This window comes from Agelaius tricolor, unplaced genomic scaffold (genome assembly GCF_023055355.1).
Source record: "Agelaius tricolor isolate 1412-34295 unplaced genomic scaffold, bAgeTri1.0.p SCAF_23, whole genome shotgun sequence".
NCBI classification, from domain to species: domain Eukaryota; kingdom Metazoa; phylum Chordata; class Aves; order Passeriformes; family Icteridae; genus Agelaius; species Agelaius tricolor.
In genome coordinates, this window is record NW_027269283.1 from 6,352,581 (window position 1) to 6,365,700 (window position 13,120).

Consider the following 13,120-nt stretch of genomic DNA (forward strand, 5'->3'; position numbering starts at 1 on the left):
GCTCCTTCTCTCCATGGAGCCAATAAAAGGATAAAAGACTGGTTTAAATCAGCACCACCCATTGCAGGGGCCCACCCTGGACTAGGATTCTGGCAGGGTTTCACCAGAACTTCTGGTACCCAAGGTGCCACGTGCTGGCATCAGCACCTAGATATATATATATATATATATGGATATAGATAGATATATATATTTATATATATAAAATATAGATATATGTATATATATACACATATATATGTGTATGTATACATGTATACATACATATCTGTATTATACAGATGTATATAGATATATGTGTATATCAATATATACACACATACACACACATTACAATATTCATTGCACTTCTACTCATATTTACATTTTTCCACTTACTTTATGCAGACTTTTTTTTTTTATGAAAGAAAAATAACACGAGGCATTGTAAGACATGAAGTCACTGAGCCTTGCCCCAAATTAACAATGAAAAACACGTGTTTTGATAGATGCAATAAATCTTATTGACTTTATTACACATTGTATTTTAGGATCACTTTACATTCCTAGACAAAAAGAGATGATACAAATAAATATAAGCTGTAAAACTATGGACAGAACTATGGACAGGATCTTTTTCTACAGATCACCTAAGAGAAGGTGGAGGTGAGTGTATCTCCAAGGAGCTGAGAGTTGCCATTGACAGTTGTGCCCACAGAAGGATCCTGGGTCACCTCTTCAAAAAGAAAGGAGGCTGGAGAAGGCAGTAAGCACCTGGATCCCAGAGAGTCAACCCCCCACTGCACAGTGCAGAAGGCAGCACCAGCGTTCTCATTTCACTTCCATCTCTGTAGCTAATTATGGCTTTTGCAGGTTCTCTTTTCCAGTCTGTGTTTGAACACAGCAGGAACAGACCCCCAGGAATTCCACTGAACTTTTTAAAGACTGGTGCATATTGCCCAGCACAGACAGGAGAGAGGACAGGTCCAGGTACGCAGGTGTTTCACTGAAGCTCCAGCACTGTGTGTTCAGCCAGGACAGAGTTACACAGCCCCGACTGACTGAGCACTGCCTGCTCTGATCTGTATAAGGCACCAGGTGCCTGGCAGAGGTATGTGTTTTAGAAGATTCAAGCAGCATGCAAATATTTTTAAAAAGGCGCTAGACCTAAGTTAAGGATTTAAGAAAGTGCTTTAATTCCTATGCTTCAGTGTCTGGTGGCTTGCTCCCACGGCCAACTCCTGCTCCATGCCACTTTTTTTTTTAAAAAAAGATCCCATTATACAGATCAGAGCAAAGACAATTCTGTTGAGTGTTAAACATTCCTATGAAGAAAAGGTGATGGTGCAAGGCTGTCCCAGGGCCTCCTCCAGGAGTCCAGCTGGATTTCCTGCCTTTGGTTAACCAGCAGGAAGCCCAGATGGTTCAGATAACACCAAAGAAGGGCAAACTCAGCAGGAATGTTTCTTAAAAGCTTCAACCCAGAGCTCAGTTTGTTTTGTACAGCTTAAGACAATGTATCTTAACATCAGTGCCACTGAGCATCTGGTGAGGGTTAAGTCCTTTGGAATGAGGATCCAAAGGCTTCTGTAACAGGCCCATGAATACACTGACCAAATCTCCACCAAGCCCCAATTTACACACAATGACTAAATATGCAGATTTATTCTTTTCCACTCTACTGAGTTTCTTTCACCTTGCTAATGAATTTCTACAGAGTTAAAAGCAGAGCCTTTCTGACACTGGCTCATCAACATGAAAACAGGTTTGCACTGCAGAGCTCCATGGTACCAGCCCTGCCACGAAGGCAGTTTCCAGCATATGAGTTTAATATAGAATAGAATTCCCTATGGGATAGTATCAACTGAGGAAAAATGTGCACATGTGCAGACACAGATGTGTCTGTGTATGCATTATTCACATAAAACATGTGTACATAGGTATGTACATACACGTGGTTATATATTGTGCTGCTGTTTCAGGGTTTTAAACCTCCCCCCCCCCCCCCCCCATTTAATTTCAATTCTCTGAGCACTTAAATACAATCATCTTTTAAAATGTCCTAGTACAGAAGATTATGTGCTGGAGAGAAAGAAGGAAGAGAGGGAAGAGAAGGTGATGTTATACTATGCAACAAAAGCCAGTTAAAAGGCTCTCTGGATATAAACAGTGCCTGGTGAAAATGAAGATTATGCTGGGTTTACATGTTCAGGTTGAAAGAAATTGGTCATGTGCCTGCTCTCTCAGTTATAAGTAAATCCCTCCTTCAAAAACTATTATATATATGTATGTGTGCATACATGTGTATACATTTATTAACCTTGTGGCCCAGGAAAGCAGTCCATGGAATGCAGCAGCCAAGTTGGTGTTTAGGGGGCCCACCTGGCTCACCTGGGCACCGTGCCTGCAGGATGCACAGGTGAGCTGTGCTGAGCACTCAGTTCCTCCTGCTCAGGGTGTCAGTAGAAAGGAGCTCTCCAGCCTGGATGAAGTCACTCCGTGGACACTTAAGGAGCACAAGGCAGAGTCCACACATCAGAGCATGTCTGCAGCCAGGCAAGTCCTCACACACTCACACGTGTCAGTCTGGAGGGAGTCATCAGTGAGGGAAAACAGGTAAAAATGTTCACAGGATGACAGCCAAGAGCAACCAGTAAAAGTAACATCCCAAGTCTCAATATACAGTGAACTAAAACTTACAAATGAGCTGTGGGACACTAGACAGGGACACCTTACTCTGTCCTTAGCGTGGAGTTCCACCTCCCCCTACCCTGCTACACGAGCCTGCTTTAGTCATAGGGCAGCTTTGCAATGAGACTGTCAAAAGCAGGAGTTCTCCCTCCCTTGTTTTCAAAGTAAAACCCCTGGAATTAACACCAGCTTCCATCACCAGCCTCAGTTAGGTTGGGTTCACTCCCAGCAGGCTCTGAGTGGGCTGGAAGGTGCAGAGAGAAAGCTGCTTGACATGGAATAGGTGAGGCACAAGAGGCACTGAATGCTAAACCTCCTTAGACACCAAGGGAAGGGACCAAACTCCCAGGAGTGCACTCAAAGGCAGCTCCAAGTTCCAGTGCTCTGCCCAGCTGAGAGTCTGAGCCTGGCAGGGAGACCTCTGAGCTAGTGCTACGTTTTCCATCAACAGTGGGAGGCATGAGAATACGGCCATATGCCATTAAAGATGTCATATGGACACTGGTTTTAAATGCCAGGGGTAAAGATGGAGGCAAGAGAGAGGAGGAAAGCTGTGGAGCTGACACTGGCATGCAGAGGTGTTCTTGACAAGGTGGTTCCTGTTGGTATGGGTAAGGTCTGTAGGTCAGCTTAGAGGAGCTCTCACTTATGCCTGTAAACAAAGAAAGGACTTCAGATTCTACTGCTTCCTTTCTAGAGACCACAGAGTTGTTTTTGAGACCCCCTTCTGTCCTACAGCCCTGTGGGGAGGCACAGCTGTGTGGTGTTGAGGACACGCTGGCCACTGCCATCCTGCCTGAACCCCAGGTGGTGATGCCAGTCTCTCAAGCAGGAAGAGGAAGAACCATGCACCTTGTCGAGTTTGAACAGATCCTCTGCTTTTTAGCCTCTTTTGGCTCTCACTGTGGAGCTGCAGAGTGGTGGTTCTGTGGAGATGACTTTCAACTCTGTCTTCTCAGTGCCCAACAGCCAAAAAGCGCCGTGCAGCAGAAGGACTGGTGCAGGAGGAGGACGGTGATGCTGTGAGGTGATCCCCATGCTTCCCATTGCTCCTAACACACTGTAACGTACCTCATGCATTTTTGATTTCCTAACTAAAATCCATTTCCCACAGAGGCCAAATGCTGAATTGCAAGCACGGATCTTCCCATGGCTCAGTGCCCCTGGACTGGCCCAAGTCAGTTAAACAGCAACAAGGCCATCTCCAGGGAAAGGGGCTGGAGGCTGGCCAGAAGCTCTCTCTGCAGGTTTGTCCTTGTCTCTGCTCCCAGAAGGTAAAGGCTGTTCCCTCCCTGGAGAGGAGTTGCTGGCTTTATTTTGGAACCAGCCCTCGTGACTGTGGGTAGAGCTGAGAAGTGGGGGTGCCTGATCCTGATGCAGATCCCACTGATTTCCTTCCAGTTTTCGGTCTGAAGAAGCAAAAATGAAAATATAAACAAGAAAACTTCTAACAATGTCACCTGCCTTTCCAAAATTAATCTGCAAAAAGCTGATTTTTTTTTTAACTAGAGTTATTCTCTAATAAAGTTTCAGCTTTTTCTTTTGTCCTATGCCCTACACCCTGAAAGAAGGTTGTAGCAAGGTGGGGGTTGGCCTCTTCTCCCAAGTAGAAAGCGACAGGCCAAGGTGAAACAGCCTCAAGTTCTACAAAGGGAGGTTGAGGCTGGATATGAGGAAAAATCTCTTCACTGCAAGAGTGCTTGAGCCCTGGCACAGGCAGCTCAGGGCAGGGCTGGGATCTCCATCCCCTGCAGTGCTCAAAAAGTGAGTAGATGTGGCACATCAAGATAAGGTTTAGTAGCACGGTGGGGATTCAGCTGGAGGCTGGACTCAAATCTTAAAGGTCTTTTCCAACCTTAATGATTCTATGTTCCTTTTTCTCTCTGCTTTACTATGAAGTTCAGCTTCACTTCACTGACAAATGCTGACCGACAGCACCTTTACTTGCACCTCTCCTGTGGGCCAATCTGCTCAGGGAAAGCCCAACTCACCTGGGTTTTGATTTTTTATTTGAAGAGCTCTCAAAGGTTGAGGCATCCACTTGAATTTCATCTTCATCCTGCAGAGCTGCTTCCAGAGCTGCCTGAACCTTGGGAGCAATGGCTGGACCTTCATAATTCCTCGTTGTCCGGCTGGGTGCATCCAATTCCAGTAACACGATGTTCTCTGCCTGAGACAGGAAAAGCAGAATCAAAGTCTCCATGTTTTCACACAAACTGTTACTTTGCCCTCCAGAAACTTAATCTGAGGTACTTTATAAATGTATGCCGGGCACTACAAATTTACATCTCAAAGAAGAACACCCAATCCCCTCTGGAATTCGCATTCCCCTGATCACAGGGTGAAGAGGCAAAGGTTCAACCACATCTGGGCTTACCCTGTACCGAGCAGCTGTGTGATTCAGCATGGACGTCCTGGCATGCTGGCTCAGGGGCCTCTTGTACCCCACAGCAGATACTGGTCTTTTCATCATCTGCTGGTTACTAGAGAAAAACAGACTCAGGCTGTTATACCCTAAAACCAAAAGCTCCCCTTGGAGTTTATGAGCTACAACTCCTCTTGGAGTTTATGAGCTATGACATCTGCAAATTCCATGCAGAAATCTGTTTCAACACAGCAGAAACCACCCAGGCTGCATTTGTAGGAGCAGGAAAGAAATATGATAGGAATGCACCGCTACTTTAAGGGTGAATGCACTATTACATGTATTTTACATAATATTATTGGGTTTGCCTGTTAGAAAAATCATAATCTCTCAAGAATTCCCCAAACTGTACATTCATATTTTATAGCACCTATTGAGAGGAATAAATTGATTTGTTTTATCTTATTTTATTACACATCAAGAAGCTGTGAACTCTAGAGGGTTAGTTTAAATCCCCAATTCAATCCCTCTTTTGTTCTTAACAGCTAGAGGGTTTCCTGTGACCTGTAGTTCCATCCCAAGAGCAGAAATACACTCACTCCAGACGGGTTATGGGATGTAGTTTCCAGTTGTCTTCCTCTTCATCAAGGAATGCTCTGTTCATGATCTTATTCTTTTCTTCCAAGGGAATAAAGTTTTCAATAATCAGGTGCCTACATGCAACCACAAAAATGAGAAATATACAAGAAACATAATTAGCAATGACTTTCCTCACTGCTCCTCTCCCACTGATGTAATACAACCCTAGAAAAGGAGGAATGGTTTCGTTTTCTCGTGGTTAAATCTTATTCCACAATTATGTGCATGGCAGTCCCTCCACTCCTTGCCCCAAGACACCCTCTCTGTTACAGTTAATAGCTTACTTAAGTGATGGGGCTTACTTTAGCTTCAGTTCCCTGGTGAGTTCATTCTGGGTCTGTTCCATTTCCTGGCGCCCCTTGATGTGCTCTTCTTGGAGATCATGGATCTCTGCCTTCACAGCTTGCAGCTTGGAAAATAACTGGAGCACACAACAAGAGCCAAAATCCATCACTTGCCAAAGCTCCTCTCACTTTCACACAGAAGTTGATTTTATTCCCAGCCTGGCAGACAGGAAATCATTTTCTTTTTACCTTTTTGAGTTTTTTGGTCTTTATGTCCACCTCTTGCTGAAGAGAACTGTAGGTCTCCTTCAGCTCAAGTGTTTCCTCATCCTGACTCTCCATCTGTTGCTGGATTTCTCGCTCCCGACGTTTCTGAAGAATGTGAAAATATGGCATTAAAAGCCTCAATTACCTTGTCACCTCCAGCTGACACACATGAAACCAAGGCTCAGGATGGATTTCCAGTTCTTCATATCTCTTGCCATAGAAATACCAGAAACACCTTATTTGTCCTTATTTTGCTATTAAAATCAGGTAGTGTGAACAAGGTTCAAGCTTCAACTAAAGGAATCAAATGTCACTTTTAGATTATTTTTTCTTTCCTTTTTATCAGCTTATTGTATTTAAGAATCACCAACAAAATTTGTATTAACAGAAAATAAATTTTAGCACAAAGACTCCTCCTTTGAGTTAAAGACTAAACTAGTACTCTTAAAAGTCTTGCAAATATTTCTTCACTTACAAACAGCTTCAATCAAGATAGGAGGTAAATCTTTATCATGAAGAACTAGAAGAAAACTTTTATAAACCTTCTTTACATATTTCAAATAATGACAAATATTGCACAAGCCCTTCCCCCTTCTTTTCAATAAATTATTGCCATTAAACCAATTCTACGGTTAACCCTGGGAAAATTTTCTGGTAATTTCCCTGACACAATGTTTTACAAAAGTTCAGCAGCAAGGCTTTATATACAAAATAACAAATCTCCTTCCTTGTACCTGTTCTGCAATTTCCTGTCGTTTCTGTTCCAGGATTTTCTGCTGTTCATTTGTGTGATCCACAATATTTTTCCCTCCCACCAGCAGCTTGCTTTCCATTGTCTGAAAAGAAAAACCAGGGTCAGAAGTTTCTCTCAGTGACTACAGAGGGTAACTTTCTCTTCTATGGATACAACTTCTCCAGGTTTTATTTAACCTTCTCTTTCAAGGCAGCTGCTACAGGAATCACTATTTCTTAAAATGCCTATAAAACTGTGGGATTAATGCAACAGTAACTTGTTTAGAATAAGGCACCACTGCAATGTGCAGCAAAGCTGGAGAACCAAAATGTGTGTTCCCTTGTAAATAACTTGTTAATGACCTGTGACAGAAGAAAACATTTTTAGTGCCACAGCTTGTGAAAAGATGCATTGTCTTTTTCTGTGCCAATTGCTTAAGATCAGTACAGAAGAACAATGAAACAACTCATGAATATTGAAATATGTGATTAATGGTGGAAATTTCAACTTCTCGCTAGAAATGGTTTATTTTAAAATCTTCCAACCTAAACACAAATCACTATCCTGGAAACTTTCTGTGAAATATCTTTCCAAATTGGGAAACCCTTTCTTTTCCCCACAGCCTAAGGAAATTGCTTTCAAAGGGTATGACCAGGAAGAATTCTACCTTGATTTTAGCACTCAGCATCTCTGTTGCTTCTTTCTCTCGCTTCAGGTCCTCCATTTTCTTCTCCTTCTCCTTCAGCAGCCGCATCTTTTCTTCTGCTACCAAGCTGTGATCCTCGACTATAGCTTTCTTCTCAATCTCCAGCTTTTCTTGTTGCTCCCTCCAATAGTCATCTTTGTCATCTCCTTCATCCTCACCCTCTTCAGTGTCCTCCTCCTCTTCCCCACCCTCCCTCCTCCTTTCCCTCCTCTTTCTTTTGCCAATAGACCGTTTTTCCAACTGTGCCTTGAGTCGAGCAATCTCTTCCTGGAATTCCCGCAGCAGAGCCTCCTTTGGATCCTCGTTCACCTGTGGCTTGTTCTTGATGTTTTTGGCACGGTTGGCATATCTCAGTGTGGTCAGGGTCTCCTCTACATTGTAAGAGGCAGGGCCTATATTGGCCACCATCACAGTTTTGGCATTGCCACCTAATGAATCCTGAAGCAGCCTGGTCAGCTTGGAGTCCCGGTAGGGAATGTGCGTGCTTTTGCCATCTACCAGGGCAGAGATAACGTTGCCCAAAGCTGAGAGGGACAGGTTGATTTTGGTGGCTTCCTTCAGCCTTTCCCCCTGTGCTCCAGTCTTTGCCTGCCGCTCGCTGCCTGCCAGGTCCACCAGGTTGAGCTTCCCCACACGGATGTGGTTCTCTCCATCCAGCCCCAGCTCGCTGCACTCGATCGTGATCTGGAAGATGGCGTGAGACCGAGAGCTGTGCTCGTTCATGTTGGTGGCACCAACTGAGCGGTTCTGGTTTCCCAGATTCATGATGTGCTCTATCTCTTTGACGCTTTTCGTGACAATGGTGGTCAAATCCTTAACAAAAACCCCCGTGTCTGGTCTCTCCTTCAACTCCAGCCGCTTGGACTGATCCTTTGATAACAAGTCTCTGATTTCTTCTTGGTATATTTCCAGGTAAGACGCTCTAACTAAGTATTGCTGATTTTGAGATCTAGAGATGTGGGTGAAGATGTGCTCGAATGAATTGGGGATGACCCCTCTCTTTTCGGGATCACCACGCACCCCTTCCATCGTGTATGTTTTCCCTGTCCCAGTCTGCCCATAGGCAAAGATTGTCCCATTAAACCCTTGCAGAACAGAGTCCACGAGAGGTCTGAAGGTCTCATCGTAGAGCTCGACCTGTTTGGAATTCCAATCATACACAGCATCAAAGGTGAACGTTTTAGGCAGTTCATGAGATGATCCCCGTGGATTCTTCACTGAGACCTGCCCTAACTTGACATCCACGTTGACAACCTTCTCATAGGAAGCAGTTTGCTCCTTGCTGTTCATGGGCCGGCAGCGCACGACCACCCGCACGGACTCGGAGCTCTTTGCCTTGGACATGACGGCGGGGCGGTGCCTGCTGTGATCCAGCTGGTGGATGATCCCCTGCTACACACCTGGAACAAAAACAAAGCAGGGATGTCTGAAGGCAGTTTTCTGCAGGGGACAGCTTTTCACAAAGCCAAAGACTCGCCTCATCAATTTGAGCAGCATTTTGCGTTCATTAAGTTGCAAGGGGTTTTGAAATACTAAAATAATGTACAACATGAAAACCCTGTAAAGGCCTGAACTGAGACAGAATTATTTTACCAAAGGCTGTGCATGAAATGGCATCATTTCTACAAGCTCTGCTGCAAAAATTCATCATCAGATCACATCTTTACAGCTGGTAAACATCACTTTCTTGACCCTTAAAAATAACAATAAACCTTTTTAAACTATTTATGAAAATAATACTTTGCCATTCATTTTCTTTGCAGTCACGCCTTTGTTTTAAATCTCCCATTTTGAAACTCTAGTACAGCCTTGCTCTCTCTGGATCACAAGTCTGCTATTATCTTTTCTTTTGGCAATAAACTTTTATCAGGATTCCCCACAAAAGCCAGCCCTGCTCAGCTACACTGACCTACTGACATCACTCCTGCTCTGGTGTTCCAATTGCATCAGGTCTACAGGACTCACCATCAACCTAAACTCATGTTGCATAAACCCAGATCACAGATCCAACTCCTTCATGAATCTGGGTAGAGAGGGAGGACACACTGGTGCATCCTCCAGTCATCACCAAGATGAGCTGCCTTTGAAAATAGAGCAAGGAGCCTGTGTTCCTAAACTGCTAAAGCAGTCACTGCTAAAATCTGACACAGCAGATCTCAGTGGCACAACTTGGAGAATGCAATGCAATTTCTAATAACCCTTTTTATTTCCAAAATATCTTCCAAGAAGAGCCCTGAGGTACCTTTGCCAACTAGAACTAAGTGTAAAACTAATACACACAGGGAAGCCCAGGCAGTGCTGGCACAGGTTCAGGTGTGGCCTCCTTGGGATGTGTTCGCTGCTCCCTTCCCAGCCGGATCAGCAGGAAACAGGGATTTTTGTCTAATTGTTTTTCACTTGATAATTGCATGTCTCAGGAGAGCTTCTCCAACAAGGTGGCAGAGAACTGCAGGGCCAGAGCTATTGGATGGAAAAGGAAGCACAATTCCAGCCCAATATACAGACAGTCAGACTGGCAAAAAGTAAAAGAGAAGTAACAGATAAACATGGTTAAGAATTGTACAGAAACCTCAGTATGGCCTTGGGAATTTCCTCAGGTCTGTGGGGGGAAACTCTTTGCTTCTCACTCTTCCCATAAAAGCACTGAACTGGACGCTCATTCAGAATTCACCCTGCACAGTGAGTTCAAATTGTTACAGGAATTTGGGGTAGCTACTGAATAAAACCATTTCCCTCCTAACTGACAGCTCCAGATAAAGGTGCCCTTCCTGTCTGACCCATAGCAAACACGAATTCTGGAGCACAAACACAGAAAGAATAAGTGAAATGAGGACAAATCTTGGCAGAATCACAAAGAACAACTCTCCCTCTGTTCATCCTGAGGACTTGTATACATTAACACACGCTTCCCCTTCCACAGCTCCGAGAGACATTCCAGTAATTCAAGTTCACAAGAGACAATTTTCTGACAAGGTCACATGACAGCTATCTGCATGTTCACACTGGCAAATACTCCAGTTAGGCACAAGTTCTGACAAGGAGAGCATGGATTTATTTTATATATTGAATATCTAAAATACTATTCTGATGAGAAGTGCTGCTTTTGTAAGCAGCTATGACAAATATTACATGATCAGAGTTAAGTTAGTCTTGCCAGAGCTACACCTTGAACAAAAATTAGTTGCACATTTGCTGCTCCTCTGGGTGTACCTCCTCACCATCAGCTTTTGACACCTTTCCCCACTTCACTTGCAAGTCTCTTTTTATAGTCACAAACAACTGGTTTTACCCCTGATGTGGGCTATTTTCATAACAACCCATCCTGAATCATCTCCAATTATTTTAGCTACTGTGGTGAAGTTTACTGGAAGCATAACAAATTATGGTTCTTCTCAGATTTATCCAAGTGTGTAACTGGAAAATAAAACCAATTAGCTGGCAGTGTTCGTATTCCCCAGAAACTCCTGGGCAATGTTTGAACTGCCAGAGTAGCTGGACATGAATGGCCAGAAAGCTGGGAATGCTGCCGTGCCAGCCGCTCTTCTCCATCAAAGATGGGAATTTTTTCATGAAATTAGTTCAGCCTAAAGTGACCTGGGCCAGGTCCCTGCAAGTCAAGGTCAAGGTCGAGATGGATGCACTTGCAAATGTGTCCCTGGCAACCAAGAAGGGAGGATGGGCAGAAATTGAAGCATTTTTATTTATTTCAGTCAACACAAAGTTTATGCCTGAAAAAATGAGCAATGCCACAACCTGAATACAAACTGGGGCAACCACTTTTCCTCAGAAACTTGCAGGATTGGAAGGTGCTGTCTTGGACAGCTGTGCCCACCTATGCCACCTGTCCTGACAGGTGACATCCAGAAGCTGCTCTGCCTCCTGCCTTAAACACCTCTGCCCAAACCCTTCCCTTGCATCTCCGCACATCCCGAGGTACCACTCAAAACATTCCATTGCTTCTCGCCATTCAAATCTTTCAAATATTTGTGGTTTCATAATGTCACGGTTGAATTGTGTCCTTCCCTCCCTCCCAAGCCAAACCACCCTTGGCGCTGCTGTTTTCCTCTCGCCTCCCTGCCAAACGCTCCGCAGGCCGGGCAGGACATCCCGGTGCTGCCGCTGGAGCCGGGCCGGCGGTGCCACCTGCGAGCCCTGATTCCACTCGGCGTCTGGGGTCACCTGTGGTCACCCGTCACCGCTGTCGCCTCAGCACGGCACCCCACCGGTGTTCCCTCCCCCGGCGAGCCGCGGATTCACCCGAGCATCACCCACCGCCCTCGCGGCTGCGGCACCGAGCGCTGCAGGGAGGGGACCCGGGGACAGCGGGGAGAGGGGGAAGGACCGCGGGGGAGAAGCACCGGGAGCGGGGGACACCCACCCGAACGGGGCCACCCGCCCGCGGCATCGCCCCCGCAGCCCGGCCGCGGGCGGGTCCCGCCGCCTCCCGCGCCCGCTGTCCCGGCCGTGCCCACGGCTGGCACCGGGAGCACCGGGAGCACCGGGCTGGCAGCGGCCCGCGGTGTGCCAGCCCGGGGGCGTGGGGGATGCTCGGGGCGGGGTGCGGGCGCGGTGCGGGGCCAGGCCGGACTCACCTGCGCCGTCACCATGGAGCCGCCCGGGCGCTCCTCCCGCGGCCCCGGAAGCGGCGCGGCCGCTCCGCCCGCCCGTGACGCGCTTCCCTGGCAACGGGCGCGCCCGCCCCGCGCCGCCCGGCCCGGATGGGCCCGCACAAAGGAGCCCCGCCGCGGGCATCCCGCACACCGCCAATCCCAAAAATGCCGGGATTGCCCCAGCCCGCACAAAGGAGCCCCGCCGCGGGCATCCCGCACACCGCCAATCCCGAAAATGCCGGGATTGCCCCAGCCCGCACAAAGGAGCCCCGCCGCGGGCATCCCGCACACGCCAATCCCGAAAATGCCGGCATTGCCCCAGCCCGCACAAAGGAGCCCCGCCGCGGGCATCCCGCACACCGCCAGTCCCGAAAATGCCGGCATTGCCCCAGCCCGGACAAAGGAGCCCCGCCGCGGGCATCCCGCACACCGCCAATCCCGAAAATGTCGGGTTTACCCCAGCCCGGACAAAGGAGCCCCGCCGCGGGCATCCCGCACACCGCCAATCCCGAAAATGCCGGGATTGCCCCAGCCCGCACAAAGGAGCCCCGCCGCGGGCATCCCGCACACGCCAATCCCGAAAATGCCGGCATTGCCCCAGCCCGCACAAAGGAGCCCCGCCGCGGGCATCCCGCACACCGCCAGTCCCGAAAATGCCGGGATTGCCCCAGCCGGGCGGATCTCAGCCGCAGCCAGGCTGGGGTTTTTTAAATCCTCCAAAGCTCGGGAGTATTTCCAAGGAGAAAAAGACCATCGTAAAGAACACATTTAAGAGTTAAAGCCCCTTAATCAGAGCTTTCTGGCTCGCAGCAGTGCAGTGCAGGCTGCAGCTCTGGTACCAGAGAC

At 47.1% G+C, this 13,120-nt stretch overlaps 1 protein-coding gene across 1 annotated transcript; it reads right to left on the reverse strand.

Annotated features, from left to right (window-relative positions):
* Window positions 1-479: 479 nt before the first annotated feature.
* Window positions 480-12,351, reverse strand: KIF3B (kinesin family member 3B). The gene is made up of 9 exons (XM_071446619.1): window positions 12,257-12,351; window positions 7,626-9,064; window positions 6,960-7,061; window positions 6,208-6,330; window positions 5,977-6,095; window positions 5,635-5,748; window positions 5,048-5,153; window positions 4,662-4,840; window positions 480-4,079 (listed from the first exon to the last, which is right to left on the reverse strand). Exons 2-9 carry the CDS (start codon window positions 9,006-9,008, stop codon window positions 3,983-3,985), a joined length of 2,223 nt encoding a protein of 740 aa, XP_071302720.1. The 5' UTR covers window positions 9,009-9,064; window positions 12,257-12,351; the 3' UTR covers window positions 480-3,982.
* Between the last annotated feature and the right edge of the window lie 769 nt (window positions 12,352-13,120).